The sequence below is a fragment of the Salvelinus alpinus genome, chromosome 38 (genome assembly GCF_045679555.1).
Source record: "Salvelinus alpinus chromosome 38, SLU_Salpinus.1, whole genome shotgun sequence".
NCBI lineage: Eukaryota > Metazoa > Chordata > Actinopteri > Salmoniformes > Salmonidae > Salvelinus > Salvelinus alpinus.
This window is the reverse complement of record NC_092123.1, coordinates 8,517,404-8,536,250: the sequence shown is the minus strand read 5'-3', so window position 1 is coordinate 8,536,250 and position 18,847 is coordinate 8,517,404. Positions and strand designations below refer to the sequence as shown.

The 18,847-nt window shown below is 42.7% G+C and overlaps 1 protein-coding gene across 2 annotated transcripts in view; it reads right to left on the bottom strand.

The window, feature by feature from the left end:
- Positions 1-18,847, bottom strand: part of LOC139566183 (SH3 domain-binding protein 4-A-like) — a 38,240-nt gene that overhangs the window by 7,466 nt on the left and 11,927 nt on the right. For both annotated transcript variants that reach the window (XM_071387189.1, XM_071387190.1), the window contains exons 2-3: positions 9,137-9,350; positions 6,609-9,016 (exon numbers count right to left, since the gene is read on the bottom strand). In XM_071387189.1, the coding sequence (XP_071243290.1) occupies positions 6,609-9,016; positions 9,137-9,260 (2,532 nt within the window). In that variant the 5' untranslated portion in view covers positions 9,261-9,350. The remainder of the gene's footprint in view (positions 1-6,608; positions 9,017-9,136; positions 9,351-18,847) is intronic.

Below are 18,847 nucleotides of genomic sequence, written 5' to 3'. Positions count from 1 at the left end.
GCAACATCTCGAGACATCAGTCAGGAAGTTAAAGCTTGGTCACAAATGGGTCTTCCAAATGGACAATGACCCCAAGCATACTTCCAAAGTTGTGGCAAGATGGCTTAAGGACAACAAAGTCAAGGTATTGGAGTGGCTATCATAAAGCCCTGACCTCAATCCTATAGAAAATGTGTGGGCAGAACTGAAAAAGCGTGTGCGAGCAAGGAAGCCTACAATCCTGACTCAGTTACACCAGCTCTGTCAGGAGGAATGGGCCAAAATTCACCCAACTTATTGTGGGAAGCTTGTGGAAGTCTACCTGAAACGTTTGACCCAAGTTAAACAATTTAAAGGCAATGCTACCAAATACTAATTGAGTGTATGTAAACTTCTGACCCACTGGGAATGTGATGAAATAAATAAAAGCTGAAATAAATCATTCTCTCTACTATTATTCTGACATTTCACGTTCTTAAAATAAGGTGGTGATCCTAACTGACCTAAAACAGGCAATTTTTACTAGGATGAAATGTCAGGAATTGTGATAAACTGAGTTCAAATGTATTTGGCTAAGGTGTATGTAAACTTCCAACTTCAACTGTATATAAAACACAGGAATATCATGTTTTTGACTAGACTGTGTCTTTAATATGTGTACTGAAGTATTACAGGGATCATTTGTAAAAGAGACCTGGGTCTCAATACGACACCCTGTGTAAATAAAGGTTAAAGAAAGAAAGAATCTGGAGGTGTCTTTCTGCTACCCATAAAGATCCTCATATGATATTCATTGATGAGAGAAAAGCAGTCCACTTGTATAGCCTAATGTCTTACCACTCTGTGGAGTATGCAGGTGTCTCTCTCTGTCTTTCTGGTTGGCCATTGGGATCTATTTCAGTGATGAGCAGTGGGATGGCATTTCAATTGTCCGCTACCTGAGCAACGCCATCCATCACATTGAGAATTCTCAGCGGTGTCAGTTTGCGTTGGTCGCTCAACCCCCCCTGGCCTGCGATCTGGCCTGACCAATGTCTCCTTTCCTCTCCTCACATTTCAACTGACAACACCTGTCAGACCATGCTAGCGACTCAGAAAAAAGGGAAGGCAGGCTAGTAAATCCCATAGAGCACAGCGTTGTTTAGGCTAGACAGAGCTTTGTGAGGATTTGAATCATAGGCCACTTAGCTGATAAGTGATAATCTCGGTTATCTTCTATTAAGAGACTTTTATATAATAATCAGATACACTATATATACAAAAATATGTTGACAACCCTTCAAATTAGTGGATTCGGCTATTTCAGCCACACCCGTTGCTGACCGGTGTATAAAAACGAGCACACAACCATGCAATCTCCATACACAAACATTGTCAGTAGAATGGCCCGTACTGAAGAGCTCAGTGACTTTCAACGTGGCCCCGTCATAGGATATCACCTTTCCAACAAATCAGTTTGTGTCACGTTCTGACCTTAGTTCTTTTGTATTTTCTTTGTTTTAGTATGGTCAGGGCGTGAGTTGGGTGGGTTATCTATGTTTTGTGTTTCTATGTTGGGTTTTTCGTTTGGCCTGATATGGTTCTCAATCAGAGGCAGGTGTTAGTCATTGTCTCTGATTGGGAACCATATTTAGGTAGCCTGTTTTCTGTTGTGTTTTGTGGGTGGTTGTCTTCCGTGTCTGTTTGTTCACGGTACGGGACTGTTTCGGTTTTATATTCTATTCACTTTGTTATTTTTATATTGTTGTCGTGTTCAGGATTATTAAATATAATGGACACTTACCACGCTGCGCATTGGTCCGACCTTTCTTACTCCTCGTCAGATGAGGAGGACGAATTCCGTTACAGTTTGTCAAATTTCTGCCCTGCTAGAGCTATCCTGGTCAACTGTAAATGCTGTTATTGTGAAGTGGATAGGTCTAGGAGCAACAACGGCTCAGCCACGAAGAGGTAGGCCACACAAGCTCACAGAACGGGACCTCTGAGTGCTGAAGCGCGTAGCGTGTAAAAATCATCTGTCCTCAGTTAAAACACTCACTACCGGGTTCCAAACTGCCTCTGGAAGCAACGTCAGCACAAGAGCTGTTCGTCGGGAGCTTCATGAAATGGGTTTCCATGGCTGAGCAGCCGTATACACGCCTAAGATCACCATGTGCAATGCAAAGTGTTGGTGTAAAGCTCCAGCCATTGGACTCTGGAGCAGTGGAAAAGTTCTCTGGAGTGATGAATCATGCTTCACCATCTGGCAGTCCGACGGGCAAATATGGGTTTGGCGGATGCCAGGAGAACACTACCTGCCCGAGTGCATGGTGCCAACTGTAAAATTTAGTGGAGGAGGAATAATGTTCTGGAGCTGTTTTTCATGGTTCAGGCTAGGCCACTTAGTTCCAGTGAAGGGAAATCTTAACGCTACAGCATACATTGACATTCTAGACGATTCTGTGCTTCCAACTTTGTGGCAACAGTTTGGGGAAGGCCCTTTCCTGTTTCAGAATGGCAATGCCCTCGTGCACAAAGCGAAATCCACAGAAATGGTTTGTTGAGATAGGTCTGGAAGAACTTGACTGGCCTGCACAGAGCCCTGACCTCATTCTCATCGAACACTTTTGGGATGAATTGGAACGTTGAGTTCAAACTAGAGGTCGACCGATTAATCGGCCATTCCGATTAATCGGCCGATTTCAAGTTTTCATGACAATCGGAAATCTGTATTTTTGGGCGTCGATTTGCCAATTTTTTTTTTTTACACCTTTATTTAATCTTTATTTAACTAGGCAAGTCAGTTAAGAACACATTCTTATTTTCAATGACGGCCTAGGAACGTTCTGCCTCGTTTAGGGGCAGAACGACAGATTTTTAACCTTGTCAGCTCGGGGGATCCAATCTTGCATTGATTACATTGCACTCCACGAGGAGCCTGCCTGTTAGCGAATGCAGTAAGCTAAGGTAAGTTGCTAGCTAGCATTAAACTTATCTTATAAAAAACAATCAATCAATGACTGTCATTGCTCCAATGTGTACTTAACCATAAACATCAATGCCTTTCTTAAAATCAATACACAAGTATATATTTTTAAACCTGCATATTTAGCTAAAAGAAATCCAGGTTAGCAGGCAATATTAACCAGGTGAAATTGGGTCATTTCTAATTTGCCAGAACTTTACGTAATTATGACAACATTGAAGGTTGTGCAATGTAACAGGAATATTTAGACTCATGGATGCCACCCGTTAGATAAAATACGGAACGGAATAAACGTTTTGTTTTCGAGGTGATAGTTTCCGGATTAGTCAAAGGTATATGGTTTAGACAGAAATAGTCGACGCGTTATAATTCCTGTAATAACTTGTGGCTGAATTTGAAAGGGGTTCCTTCGTTATTTTACCGTTCATGTCTTCCATAGAGAATGTCTAAATCTACTTCAAATAAGGTCTGTGTTTCGTGCAGGCTTAAACCGCCTCGACGTTTTGATACCCGTGTAAATCTCACTAGGATAAGGTAACGTTTGTCAACATATTTTCATAAATCCACTCTACACATTTTTTTTATCTTCGCTTATATTTAGCCAATATTGATCAGAGTTACCTTGTCCTATGGATATCTACACAGTTATAAAATTGGCACGGTGATGTAAGCCTACACGAAACACAGACCTTATTTTAAGTGAATCTAAAAATATCCTATGGAATAAATGAAGGAACCGCTTTTCAGATTTTGCTAGGTGTCATGGGAATTATGACTCACACTTTGGTTGTCAATTCTTACCATGCCCATTATTAAAATAGGATTTCCTGCATATAGAAATTAAAGTTTTTGTTTTCAACATTCATCACAGGTAACTTAAACTCTATTTTTATTCAAACAGTTGAGAGTATTTGTCTCCTAAGCAGACTCTTCAGTATCATTGTCACTTCAGAGCTGTGTGTGTATTTATGTATTATATTAAGTTAAAATAAAAGTGTTCATTGTTCATTCAGTATTGTTGCAATTGTCATTATTACAAAAATGTGTGTGTGTGTGTGTGTGTGTATGATATATATATACGTATATATATTATTATTATTATTTTTTAAATAAATCGGCCGATTAATCGGTATCGGCTTTTTTGTCCTCCAATAATCGGTATCGGTATCGGCATTGAAAAATCATAATCGGTCGACCTCTAGTTCAAACATCAGTGCCCGACCTCAATAATGCTCTTGTGGCTGAATGGAAGCAAGTCCCCGCAGCAATAGTCCAGCATCTAGTGGAAAGCCTTCCCAGAAGAGTGGAGGCTTTTATAGCAACAAAGGGGGAACCAACTCCATATTAATGCTCATGACTTTGGAAGGAGATGTTCGATACTTTTGGTCGTGTATTTTTTGTTGTTGTGTTAATTCAGACAAGCATATGACCTAACCACGGTTCAGTTCTGTCTAACGATGCCTACTAACTGAGCTTTAAAGCTTCTTAGTTTACTTCTTGCACACATGTTTTGATTAACACTTTTAGTCCAGAGAAGTAATTACTACTGTGTGAGAATAAGGTCACCAAAAGGGCAAATTACTACCTTTGAGGAAAGGCCACAGAACCACAGAATGACCACAGAACAACAGAAAGACCACATAACTCTCACTACACTCACCATAGACTCTCACTATAATGACATAATGTGCTTCAATATTGTCAAACCTTTGTGCAACCATCTCCCCCACACAAACCTATATACAGATCTCGTATCTTAATTTGAGCCAGTTTCACATCGCAGATAAATAATCTTGTAGCAACAGGATATGTCAATTCTTATGTGGAATATAATTAACTAAAAAAATGTATAGCATCAAGGAAATGACTAACTTTAGGAGCCTTTTTAAACCTTGAATACATTACACGTTTGCATTTCTTCTTGCTATGCAGGAAAATTCCTGCAACAACAGGAGGATCAAAGTAAGACACGGCATCTGTAGACTACAACACAGCAATATCAATGGTCCTCAAGATCCTGCTCTAATGTACAGTATTTCAGGGATCAGTATGGACCAACAGTTGTGTCACTGATGTTATATCTGGTGTGTCTTGGCCTGATCAGGATAGGCAACAGCACTCTGTTTCTACTGTGGCTAGAAGGCGATCAGGACTGGCTGGAATGAAAAGATAAGACATGGATCTAATTCAAAGACCGCTTCCAGGCCACCATTAGCAGAGATACCAACAACCAGATGCCTCCAGGTTTCAGGGATACAGCTCATTCAACCTAGCTTCCTTTTCCACTGAAAACCGGATGTGGGAACTCCACTCGTGTGTTTTCTTTTACGCTTGCTATGTTAGGTTACTCCCAGGCTAGTGGGCACATTAAACAGATCTGTTTGTCCACCATAAATAGTGTGTGTGTGTGTGTGTGTGTGTGTGTGTGTGTGTGTGTGTGTGTGTGTGTGTGTGTGTGTGTGTGTGTGTGTGTGTGTGTGTGTGTGTGTGTGTGAGGAGGGGTAGTACGAGGGCTTTGGGCATGGTTCATTGCTTTCTGGGACCAATCCATCGTCATCCCTTTGTCTACTCAGCTTATCATGCCTGATGGCAGAAAAATGGTTGCTTGTTTGAATTCTAGCCTGCCTTTGATCAGAATACCATTGAAAGGCATAGACACCTGATATATTTCATGCCAAAATAAACTGATATATGCTAGCTCTTACTGATAAAATGTTTCCAAAAGCAAGCATTGTGAAAAAGACATCAACCTCACTTTCACAGACAGATCCAATTTCTCCACAGATCCAAATTCAAGCAACGGTTGCCTGTTTGTGACTGATGCAATGTGGGCTATAGTTACATTACCAAGCACTTCTGTCTAAAACTTAAAAAGGACAAGGGTGACTGGAGACTGAGAGAGAGAGAGAGAGAGAGAGAGAGAGAGAGAGAGAGAGAGAGAGAGAGAGAGAGAGAGAGAGAGAGAGAGAGAGAGAGAGAGAGAGAGAGAGAGAGAGAGAGAGAGAGAGAGAGAGAGAGAGAGAGAGAGGTGGGAGGCATGTTGAGTCAACACTTTCTGTCACAACAGCAACTCTGCCTGCTTTGAGGAGAATCTCTGTGAGTTGCACTGAAGGAGGTGGTGTAGCTGTGTTTTTGTGCATTGTAAGTCACACCACACTTATTCTCCCAACCAGTAGGCCTACTCTTAAGGCACCCTGAGGCGATAAGGGAAAACTGCTTACCACATGTGACTGAATAAGCTGAGTACAGTAACATATCAGCCTCCCCATCTCACAGTACATCACAGCCCATTGCCTCTGACAGAATGGGAACACCATGTCAACATCTGCTGCTGATGGAAAATAGGGAATAAACACAGAAGCGCTACCCATTTCCAGGTGAAAGTGGAATTTCCTATTTTTTAGCTTTTGATAAGGTTTCTGTATTGAACCATACATTTGAATCGCTTCTACAACCTAAGAGGTACAATGTGCACGATGAGGGGTTTCCAAACACACACACGCACGCACGCACGCGCACACACGCACATGCACACGCACACACACACACACACACGCACACACACACGCACACGCACACACACACACACACACACACACACACACACACACATCAGAGAGAGAGAGAGAGACAGAGAGACAAACACACACACACACAAACGTACTGTCATGAGTTCCTTCTGGAAGGTCTTTCTCTCCTTGATGTCCACGTTAGTGCAGTCCTCCTTGAGCTTCTCCAGAACCGACGCAACCTTCTCAGGCTCGTTGTCCAGTTCTGTCCGACAGAAATACGACAAAGGTAAGTTCCCATATCCCAGCGCGTCTGCAAAGGCCTTCCAGTTCCCTATATTCTCCATGAGTACCGTCCTCACAGAGGCGTAGATGTACGTGAGAAATTTGCAAGGCTTCAGAATCTCCTCCACTAGCACGGTAGTCGTGAGGTCTGGACCACAGAAATAAATAGGCTTGACTTTCCCCAAAACCAGAACGTTTTTCGCATGAACAAGCCCGGTCTTTCCCTGATAATATCCAATATACCACTCTTTGGTCCACAGTTGTCCTCGTAGTTTGATTTTCTCCTCACTCAGCAAGGCGATCACGTCTCCCTTCTTGTATTCCAACAGGTATGTGCTCTTGTTTTGCCTGATCACAGTTTTGAGCAACTTGCCAAACTTCAGGTTGGTGATGCAGCGCTCCTGAAACTGTGGATATTTGGCAGTGATGGCCAGAGGCGACAGAAGAATCTTACCCACCACCTCTTTCTTCTTCAGGAACCTCCTTTGGCCGGAGTTCCTCGCTCCACTCTTTGGAGGCGGTTGCGGTGTTTGGACGCAGAACTGAGCCAGAATACAGTCCAGGCCGTCTTTGACCTGGACCTGCAAGGTGAAGTCTGAGATGTCTTCAGGGTTGTTGGATGTGATCATGTAAATGAGTCGGCTAACCTTCCCCAGTTTGACCTGGGAGCCCCGAATAATCCTGGCTTGCTCATTAGCCTTGATCATATAGGTAGACATGTTGGAGTATAGACCAACCTGGAGGTCCTGGGGCCGTCCCAGGAAAAACTGATGCTTCCCCCACAGCGTGAGCGCCACTGGAGGGGTGGAGTGGGCCTGCTTCCCCACCTCACTCACCAGTAGGGTGTTAGGGGCACAGTCATGCCCAAATAGGGCCACGACCGTCTTGAACGAAGGATGGATGTGCTTGGGCCCATAGACACCCAGGGTGACTTTCTTCAACACATTGTCCCATACAGTTGTATTAAGGTTGACGTGCTGGGCCTGCACCACTACTACAACGTACATACACGGCTCCAAGTTATCCAACTGGACTTGTACTGTGTCCTTGTATAGGTAGGCATGTGGGATGATTATATAGGGTCCCTCCTTGCAGTCACTCCGGACGCAGAGCACCTCGGCTACCTGACCGCTGTCTTTCTTCACCGTCACGGACACAGTCATCTCCAGAGTGATGAAGGACTTGGTCTCCATGTTGGACAGTTTGATTTCCACCACTGGGCTGACCGTGGAGCAGTGGTCATTGTTCAGCTCCAGTGGAGGGTCCAGTAGGGCCTTCATGGAGATCTGCTGGGTGTCTTCAGGACCCACGTGTCCCTCAGGGACATGGACGCTGATCTGGGTGTCTGGGAGCTGAACGGCCCCTCCACGACTGTCTAGTTTACAGACAATGTTGGTCTCCACCGGCTGAGTCTGTCCCCAACCAGGGCTCTGCCCCAGAGAGTCCAGGTCATGGCAAGATCTGGCCAGCTTCCGATGGTTTAGCCACGCAGTCCTGAAATCCTCCCTGCTCTGAAACTGCTCTGGCGAGGGAGCCTTGAGGCCAGTGAAGAACCCGGAAGAAGGCAAAGGGGGGTTGGATTGCGTCTGTAGGACGGACAACTCCGATAAACTGTACGATCGCTTGCTCCTGAAGAATGGGTTATCCCTTCGTAGTGTCTGTAAAACCTGTTGGTCCTGGTTGGGGCTGGTGGATGTCATCATGTCAAAGATGTTGCAGTTACTGAAGCCATTGATCATGGTGGTGCTGGAGGTAGAGTTAGGTACCGAGGGGGAGACTGGGGATTCCAGGGAGTCAAAGACCAGCAGGTCCGTGGACCTTCCCCTCTCATTACAGTTCTGGTCCAGAGAACCACGTAGATGAGCACTGTTGATGAAGGGGTTGGTGGAGGAGGTATGGAGGGAGAAGGGGTTGCTGTTAAAATAAGGCGAATAAGGAGTGGTCTTAACGGATACCCCTGTCCACTCCCCTAGGAGATCCAGCTCCTTAGCCACTTTGTCTGTACACTCCCCTAGATTGTCTATCATGCCACTATCACTGAGCGATGAGTTTCTACAGTTGATGGGCTGGACGTATGCTGAGGGGATGTAGCCCATCTCTGTGTTGTTGTGGGCATACCACCACTCTCCACCCGACGTGTCCATCACATAAAGCCGGTCACCTTTGGAAAACTTTAACGTGGTAAAGCTAGACGGGCAGTAATCTTTGATGGCGACTACTTCACGAGCAGTTACGAGGGACTCTGAATTGTCCAGCCGTAAGGCACTGGAAGAAGGCACTGGATGAAAAGAAGAAGAAGATCAAAAATTCACATAAACATTCTCAATTCACATTTAAATCAGTATATCTTTAAATGCTGAATAACTGTCTGGTACATTAGTCAGTATTGAATCCTGACCTTTGACATCTGTGAGGCTAGCCTCAGAGAGCCCTTCGTTGAGATCAATGAGCGTGCCCTCCGATTTGCAGCGAGGGAGAACATGATTACTGTTGGTCACTCTGATGATCCGGTGGGCCGCCATCTTGGTGCGAATTGCCCGAGTTGCAGTCGCACTACCACTCTTCCATTTCTCCAATGATGATATTCAGTCTTTGGCAGCTCTCCATTGTATCTATACGAAAGGAAACAAAAATGAGAACATCTTCATTAGCTGTGACTGATCCATTCTTGTAAGAGCCATAAATGATCAAATCATCACAGTTTACAACATGGTTTGATTCAGTAAGAAGTGGGGACAGTCTTGGCTAGGGACTAAAATGAATGGGATTCCAGTAGATGCCAAATAATATCCAGTGAAGAGAATAAACATTCTGAGCAGTGCACCCTGCCTTGGAACAGTTTAACATCTTATGACACTCATAACCCACTGTTCACACACTGGTTGAATCAACATTATTTCAAAGTCATTTCAACGAAATTACACTGAACCAATGTGGAATAGACGTTGAATTGACGTCTGTGCCCAGTCGGTCTTCTGCTATCTTAACACCTTTCCAATTACTTTACAGTCATTGGTGTCCTCAATATGCCTGAATTGGCTAATTCTGAGTTCTGTATCTGTGTGCAGTTGAGGATGATAATTGCATATTTTCCATCTCCATTCTGTTGCTTTGCGAAGCATAAATCCTCAGGGAGGGACACTGAATCACATGGAGGATAAACAGGAAATCATGGACCATTCCCTTCTTAAACCTTCTCAGATGTACTACATTCAGTAAAAACCTAAGTGCAGACTAGATACAGTGCCTTGCAAAAGTATTCTCCCCCTTGGCATTTTTCCTATTTTGGTGCATTACAACCTGTAATTTAAATTTATTTTTATTTGGATTTCATGTAATGGACATACACAAAATAGTCCAAATTGGTGAAATGAAATGAAATTTTAGAAAATTATAAAAAATACAAAAAAGGAAAAGTGGTGCATATGTATTCACCCCCTTCACTATGAAGCCCCTAAATAAGATCTGGTGCAACCAATTTCCTTCAGAAGTCACATAATTAGTTAAATAAAGTCCACCTGTGTGCAATCTATGTGTCACATGATCTGTCACATGATCTCAGTATATATACACCTGTTCTGAAAGGCCCCAGAGTCTGCAACACCACTAAGCAAGCGGCACCACCAAGCAAGCGACACTATGAAGACCAAGGAGCTCTCCAAACAGGGCAGGGACAAAGTGGTGGAGAAGTACTAGCTACAAGACCATGGTGCTTGCCCACAGAGCTGTGAGGGGAACGGCACCTCCGTACCTTCAGGCTCTGATCAGGCCCTACACCCAAACAAGGGCACTGCGTTCATCCACCTCTGGCCTGCTCGCCTCCCTACCTCTGAGGAAGTACAGTTCCCGCTCAGCCCAGTCAAAACTGTTCGCTGCTCTGGCACCCCAATGGTGGAACAAACTCCCTCACGACGCCAGGTCAGCGGAGTCAATCACCACCTTCCGGAGACACCTGAAACCCCACCTCTTTAAGGAATACCTAGGATAGGATAAAGTAATCCTTCTAACCCCCCCCCTTAAAAGAGTTAGATGCACTATTGTAAAGTGGTTGTTCCACTGGATATCATAAGGTGAATGCACCAATTTGTAAGTCGCTCTGGATAAGAGCGTCTGCTAAATGACTTAAATGTAAATGTAATGTAAATGTAATGTAAATGTAATGTAAATGTAAGTACAGATCAGGGTTGGGTTATAAAAAAAATATCCGAAACTTTGATCATTCCACGGAGCACCATTAAATCCATAATAAGAAAATGGAATGAATATGGCACCGCCCCAAACCTGCCAAGAGAGGGCCGCCCACCCAAACTCACAGACCAGGCAAGGAGGGCATTAATCATTAGAGGCAACAACGAGACCAAAGATAACCCTGAAGGAGCTGCAAAGCTCCACAGCAGAGATTGTAGTCCATAGGACCACTTTAAGCCGTACATTCCACAGAGCTGGGCTTTACAGAAGAGTGTCCAGAAAAAAATAAGCAAACATGTTTGGTGTTCGCCAAAAGGCATGTGGGAGACTCCCCAAACATATGGAAGAAGGTACTCTGGTCAGATGAGACTAAAATTGAGCTTTTTGGCCATCAAGGAAAACGCTATGTCTGGCGCAAACCCAACACCTCTCATCACCCCGAGAATACCATCCCCACAGTGAAGCATGGTGGTGTCAGCATCATGCTGTGGGGATGTTTTTCATCGGCAGGGAATGGGAAACTGGTCAGAATTGAAGGAATGATTGATGGTGCTAAATACATGGAAACTCTTGAGGGAAACCTGTTACAGTCTTCCAGAGATTTGAGACTGGGACGGAGGTTCACCTTGCAGCAGGACAATGACCCTAAGCATACTGCTAAAGCAACACTTTATTTTTTTTATTTTTTTATTTATTTATTTATTTCACCTTTATTTAACCAGGTAGGTTAGTTGAGAACAAGTTCTCATTTGCAACTGCGACCTGGCCAAGATAAAGCATAGCAATTCGACACATACAACAACACAGAGTTACACATGGAATAAACAAAACATACCTTCAATAATACAGTAGAAAAATAAGTCTATATACAATGTGAGCAAATGAGGAGAGATATGGGAGGTAAAGGCAAAAAAAGGCCATGGTGGCGAAGTAAATACAATATAGCAAGTAAAACACTGGAATGGTTGATTTGCAGTGGAAGAATGTGCAAAGTAGAAATAGAAATAATGGGGTGCAAAGGAGTAAAATAAATAAATACAGTAGGGGAAGAGGGTAGTTGTTTGGGCTAAATTATAGATAGGCTATGTACAGGTGCAGTAATCTGTGAGCTGCTCTGACAGCTGGTGCTTAAAGCTAGTGAGGGAGATAAGTGTTTCCAGCTTCAGAGATTTTTGCAGTTTGTTCCAGTCATTGGCAGCAGAGAACTGGAAGGAAAGATGACCAAAGGAGGAATTGGCTTTGGGCGTGACCAGTGAGATATACCTGCTGGAGCGTGTGCTACGAGTGGGTGCTGCTATGGTAATCAGTGAGCTGAGATAAGGCGGGGCTTTACCTAGCAGAGACTTATAGATGACCTGGAGCCAGTGGGTTTGGCGACGAATATGAAGCGTGGGCCAACCAATGAGAGCGTACAGGTCGCAATGGTGGGTAGTGTATGGGACTTTCGTGACAAAACGGATGGCACTGTGATAGACTGCATCCAGTTTGTTGAGTAGAGTGTTGGAGGCTACTTTATAGATGACATCCCCGAAGTCGAGGATCGGTAGGATAGTCAGTTTTACGAGGGTATGTTTGGCAGCATGAGTGAAGGATGCTTTGTTGCGATATAGGAAGCCGATTCTAGATTTAAGTTAGGAATGGAGATGCTTAATGTGAGTCTGGAAGGAGAGTTTACAATCTAACCAGACACCTAGGTATTTGTAGTTGTCCACGTATTCTAAGTCAGAGCCGTCCAGAGTAGTGATGCTGGACGGGCGAGCAGGCGCGGGCAGTGATCGGTTGAATAGCATGCATTGAGTGGTTTAAGGGAAAACATTTAAATATCTTGGAATGGCCTAGTCAAAACCCAATCCAATTGAGAGTCTGTGGTATGACTTAAAGTTTGCTGTACACCAGCGGAACCCATCCAACTTGAAGGAGCTGGAGCAGTTTTGCCTTGAAGTATGGGCAAAAATCCCAGTGGCTAGATGTGCCAAGCTTATAGAGACATACCCCAAGAGACTTGCAGCTGTAATTGCTGCAAAAGGTGGCTCTACAAAGTATTGACATTGGGGGGGTGAATAGTTATGCACGCTCAGGTTTTCTGTTTTTTTTGTGTTATTTCTTGTTTGTTTCACAAGAAAAATATTTTGCATCTTCAAAGTGGTAGGCATGTTGTGTAAATCAAATGATACATCCCCGCCCCAAAATATATTTTAATTCCAGGGTGCAAGGCAAGAAAATAGGAAAAATGCCAGGTCAGATAGGTTTCTTCCTTGACATAGCTATTGTCTTGACAAGAATTTGGACATGACTTAGTGTCATTTGACTTCGTTTCACATGTAACATTTCAAATGTATGTCATGTGTATAGCGCAAGCAAATATCGCACAGCTGAGTACCATGTCACACAGCTTCCGCTACTTACAACAAACTAGCTCAAAGACCTCTCTCATGATTTCACATTTAGCCAATCCATCATTCAAAACACACTGTCAGTCGAGCTCAGGAGGAGAGTACTTTTATATGAGTGAGACCGTATTCTTGATTCCAGCATTTTCTCTCGCACAGGAAGCAGCAGGGGGTAGCGAGCTACACTACACCTCAATGCAGTGAACCGTACAGCCCTGGCCTAAAAGCGAAAAGGAGACACTAAAGTCCCCAGAGATGTCAGGAAGAGATTTCACACCCACTCTCAAGCCTTGAGGTAAATATGTGGCTCAATGTAACCTGTTAGTTTCTCCTTCCCCTTGCCAGGGAGCTAGCTAGGCTCGGGGGACAGTGACAGTCCATGGATGTGGGGATCAATAACGCTCGACTGACAAAAAGACTGGCATTCACTTCGATGCTACAGCGGGGTCAGATTGCTGCCGATGTTCTGCACCAAGCTAAATAGCAGATCCTTCCTGAGATGAATCCACAGATACCACAGCCAGACATGATGAACTGGAACCGGAAGCCACTTCTCCTTGTCACTGAGTCTCTGAAGATGCTAGATTGAGAGTCTCTCTAGATGCTATCAATCTTCAATTCAGTTCATGCCTGTGGGTGCAGCATAATCCAAACTTTCCCAATCAGGCTAATTACGTTGTCAAACGTAAGGATGTTAATCACGATATAAAATGTAATAAAATATCCAAATTATTTATGAGACTCAGAGTTTTCCCCTTCAATACATTCCGAAAGGCCTCATTTCCGTCAATACGTTCTGAAAGGCCTCATCTAATCTAGCTGACAAAGTGGAAAGGGTATATTGTTTCAGCAAACCGTTCCTTAAACACACGCGAGGGAGCTGAGACTTTAACACGCTTAATTAACTCCACAGCAATTTTCTCTAATCCCTGATTGACTTTCTACTTTAATTACCTTTTCCAAGTATGTTCTCAGAGATTGTCTTTCCCCCGTTTTTATAGCAACGTCATTAAGCGTATGCCTACTGCTTTGGCTCCTAGAAATATCTGCGGTCATTATAGGAATGAGAAGCCTGTCAGAAAGACGCAGTCTATGTAAAAACAGCCATTCACGGCAGGCCTTGTCAATAACAGTTACAGTACGCACAATTTCAACCGATGTGTAACAACTGTTTATATTCTTATATATTATATGTTTATATATTCTAATGTTTAGATATATTTCATCTATAAACTAACATTAACAGTTTCTAAACTATTTATAACCTTGTTTAGTATTTGTTTGTATATCTTCACCTTAATGTGTAACCTGATTTTCTCACACTATGTCGACTGATTCGTGCCAATGTCATCATTCTGTCCTGCTTCACTGACAAGCGAATGACTTTGTCAAAAGCAAGGCTGTGAATCCCGATACAAAAAGTAGCAAAAGATATGAATTATTTACGAGACTCTTAGACGATGTGAATGATGAGTCTGTAGGTCCCTTTAATTTGAGACCACAGAGAGCTAATGGTTGAAGTAAATCAGAACTGGGTTTAGTTCCTAGCCGAGGGATGAGAGTATACTGCAGTAAAACAGTCAGGACTTATACTTCTTTCAACATAGACCATTAGACCTTAGTCAGCATAGACCTATTGTTCTAATGTTATAACCAACAGTACTATGTTATTGGTATCCACTTTGGTGTGGAGAAGATCTCTGCACAAGAAGACATGGGTATGGTAGTCAACCGCGAAATAATTTGCATTCATTAGCATTAGTTCATTCATTAATTGGTGTTAAAGCATCCATTATCTCGCTAGAAACAACTAACAAGAGAACTATAGGAGCCTGATATTGAAGTCATGCCTTAGGCGAGGGAAGGATAAATGAGCTCTTAAAGAAAGCAGCCTTCCGGGAAGCTCAAACGCTGATTATTAAATTAATTTCCAACACAGTGACACAACATCATAATTAAACTGAAGTTATTTCTCAGCTAATGGAACTAAGTGGAGCTTTCTGACACTAATGGGCTTCAGACTGTTTCACTGAGAGAGAGAGAGAGAGAGAGAGAGAGAGAGAGAGAGAGAGAGAGAGAGAGAGAGAGAGAGAGAGAGAGAGAGAGAGAGAGAGAGAGAGAGAGAGAGAGAGAGAGAGAGAGAGAGAGAGAGAGAGAGAGAGAGAGAGAGAGAGAGAGAGAGAGAGAGAGAGAGAGAGAGAGAGAGAGAGAGAGAATATGTGTGTATATGCAGGCTGTAATAGCTAGGGCTAGGCCTATATCTCACGAGAATACATTAGATAAATATAAATTAATTCTACCCTAACTCTGCATTTAATGTCGCTCCTCATATCAGAGGTGCTAGGTGTTTTATCAAAAGGATTAGTAAGCAAGGTACTTGTGTTTAGCCCAACCATTAATTATGAAATGGAAAGTTGGAAAACAATGTTATTTTTCAGCCTTAGCTTAGCTAGCTCTAGCTTAGCTAGCTCCTGAGGGAAAAAGGCTTCCAGCATTACCAAAACCACCAGATGAACAAAACCAATTTTGGAGGTACTTTTGTTCCAATATTTTGAGATGTGTATGGTTGCTCGCCCAATATTCTCCCCCTGTCGGGTATGTGACTTCTAAAATTGATGTGAACCACAATGTGTTTGTATGCTCTCGTGTATGTGTATGCTTCGTGTGTGTGGAAATGGCCCACATTGTGATTGATCACATACTCTCATTGCCCTTGTTCCTCCATATTTTAGTACAGTCCTCTGGCACAGCCAGGCCTCGTTAATATGATGCCAGCCTCTGAGTGGGAGCAGGGTTAAAGAGAGGTTGACTGGTGAGTGACCCAGCCAGCATGACAGAGACTGAAACCTCATCATTATACTGTACTAGAGGTCGACCGATTATGATTTTTCAACACCGATACCGATTATTGGAGGACCAAAAAAGCCGATACCGATTAATCGGCCGAATTTTAAAATGTATTTATTTATTTGTAATAATGACAATTACAACAATACTGAATGAACACTTTTAGTTTAACTTAATATAATATATCAATAAAATCAATTTAGCCTCAAATAAATAATCAAACATGTTCAATTTGGTTTAAATAATGCAAAAACAAAGTGTTGGAGAAGAAAATAAAAATGCAATATGTGCCATGTAAAAATGCTAACGTTTAAGTTCCTTACTCAGAACATGAGAACATATGAAAGCTGGTGGTTCCTTTTAACATGAGTCTTCAATATTCCCAGGTAAGAAGTTTTAGGGTGTAGTTATTATAGGAATTATAGGACTATTTCTCCCTATGTATTTCATATACCTTTGACTATTGGATGTTCTTATAGGCACTTTAGTATTGCCAGTGTAACAGTATAGCTTCCGTCCCTCTCCTCACCCCTACCTGGGCTCGAACCAGGAACACATCGACAACAGCTACCCTCGAAGCATCGTTACCCATCGCTCCACAAAAGCAGTGGCCCTTGCAGAGCAACAACTACTTCAAGGTCTCAGAGCGAGTGACGTCACCGATTGAAACACTATTAGCGCGCACCCCGCTAACTAGCTCGGGAGTTGATAGGCTTGAAGTCATAAACAGCTCAATGCTTGTAGCACAGCGAAGAGCTGCTGGCTAACGCACGAAAGTGCTGTTTGATTTAATGCTTACGAGCCTGCTGCTGCCTACCACCGCTCAGTCAGACTGTTCTATCAAATATCAAATCATATACTTAATTATAACATAATAACACACAGAAATACAAGCCTTAGGTCATTAATATGGTCAAATCCGGAAACTATCATTTCGAAAACAAAACGTTTATTCTTTCAGTGAAATACGGAACCGTTCCGTATTTTATCTAATGGGTGGCATCCATAAGTCTAAATAGTCCTGTTACATTGCACAACCTTCAATGTTATGTCATAATTTCGTAAAATTCTGGCAAATTAGTTGGCAACGAGCCAGGCGGCCCAAACTGTTGCATATACCCTGACTCTGAGTGCAATGAACGCAAGAGAAGTGACACAATTTCCCCAGTTTAATATTGCCTGCTAACCTGGATTTTTTTAAACTAAATATGCAGGTTTAATAAAATATACTTCTTGATTTTAAGAAAGGCATTGATGTTTATGGTTAGGTGCAATATATTATGGTTAGGTTATGCTTTTTTCGCAAATGTGCTTTTGTTCAATCATCCCCCGTTTGGCTTAGTTGGCTGCTTTTGTTAGGAAGAAATAGTCTTCACACAGTTCGCAACGAGTCAGGCGGCCCAAACTGCTGCATATACACTGACTCTGTTGCACAGAACGCAAGAGAAGTGACACAATTTCCCCAGTTAAAAGAAATTCATGTTAGCAGGCAATATTAACTAAATATGCAGGTTTAAAAATATATACTTGTGTATCGACTGACATTGGTGCAACGACAGGGCTTTTTTCGCGAATGCGCTTGTTAAATCACCCATTTGGCGACGTAGGCTATGATTCAATGATAAATTAACAGGCACCCGCATCGATTATATGCAACGCAGGACAAGCTAGATCAATTAGTAATATCATCAACCATGTGTAGTTAACTAGTGATTATGTTAAGATTGATTGTTTTTTATAAGATAAGTTTAATGCTAGCTAGCACCTTACCTTGGCTCCTTGCTGCACTCGCATAACAGGTTGTCAGCCTGCCACGCAGTCTCCTCGTGGAGTGCAATGTAATCGGCCATGATCGGTGTCCAAAAATGCTGATTACCGATTGTTATGAAAACTTGAAATCGGACCTAATTAATCGGCCATTCCGTTTAATCGGTCGACCTCTATACTGTACTGCACCAGACAAGCTAGCAGAGAAGGGAGACAAGCTTCCGAGGAAACTTCAATGAGACAGTAACGGGTAATAGAAATGAATGGCTGTTTGTGCCCCTTCCCTTCCAAACAAATAACCCCTATTTAGAGGTTATTTGGCTATAGCTTGGTAACTAATAATTTGTGATGGGGGAAAAATCTATGCAGTTACATATGGGGATATTATTTATATCGTGTGGTATTGTTTGGACAATTTTTGCGCTAGCTGGCTGTACCAGTCCTGCACCCAAAATTTTTTAATTCATAGCTTGTTCCCCATCTTCTTTTTAAACAGGAAGACCATTTGTTTCCAGCACTTTTATTTCCATGACAGATCAAAATGTGTTTTCTCATGGCTCTCTCTTGTCCCTCTTCAGCAGACATATGTTTGGAACATCAAATCACAATAAAATTATAGAATCGAATCACAATACATATAGAATCGCAATACATATCGAAGTCAGCACAAAAGTATCGTGTTAATATCATATTGTGAGGTCCCTAGCAATTCCCAGCCCTATTAATACTAATATATATTGGTCCTGTTTCACACATGTACAAGTGTGTATTATACACCTGTAAAATGGAAATGTGCATATCTCAACTCCCCCTGAGAGTGGGGTCACAGCCAGGGTCAGTATCACTCCCTGACCTTAGATATCTCTGTTTTTCTATATATGTTGGTTAGGTCAGGGTGTGACTAGGGTGGGTACTCT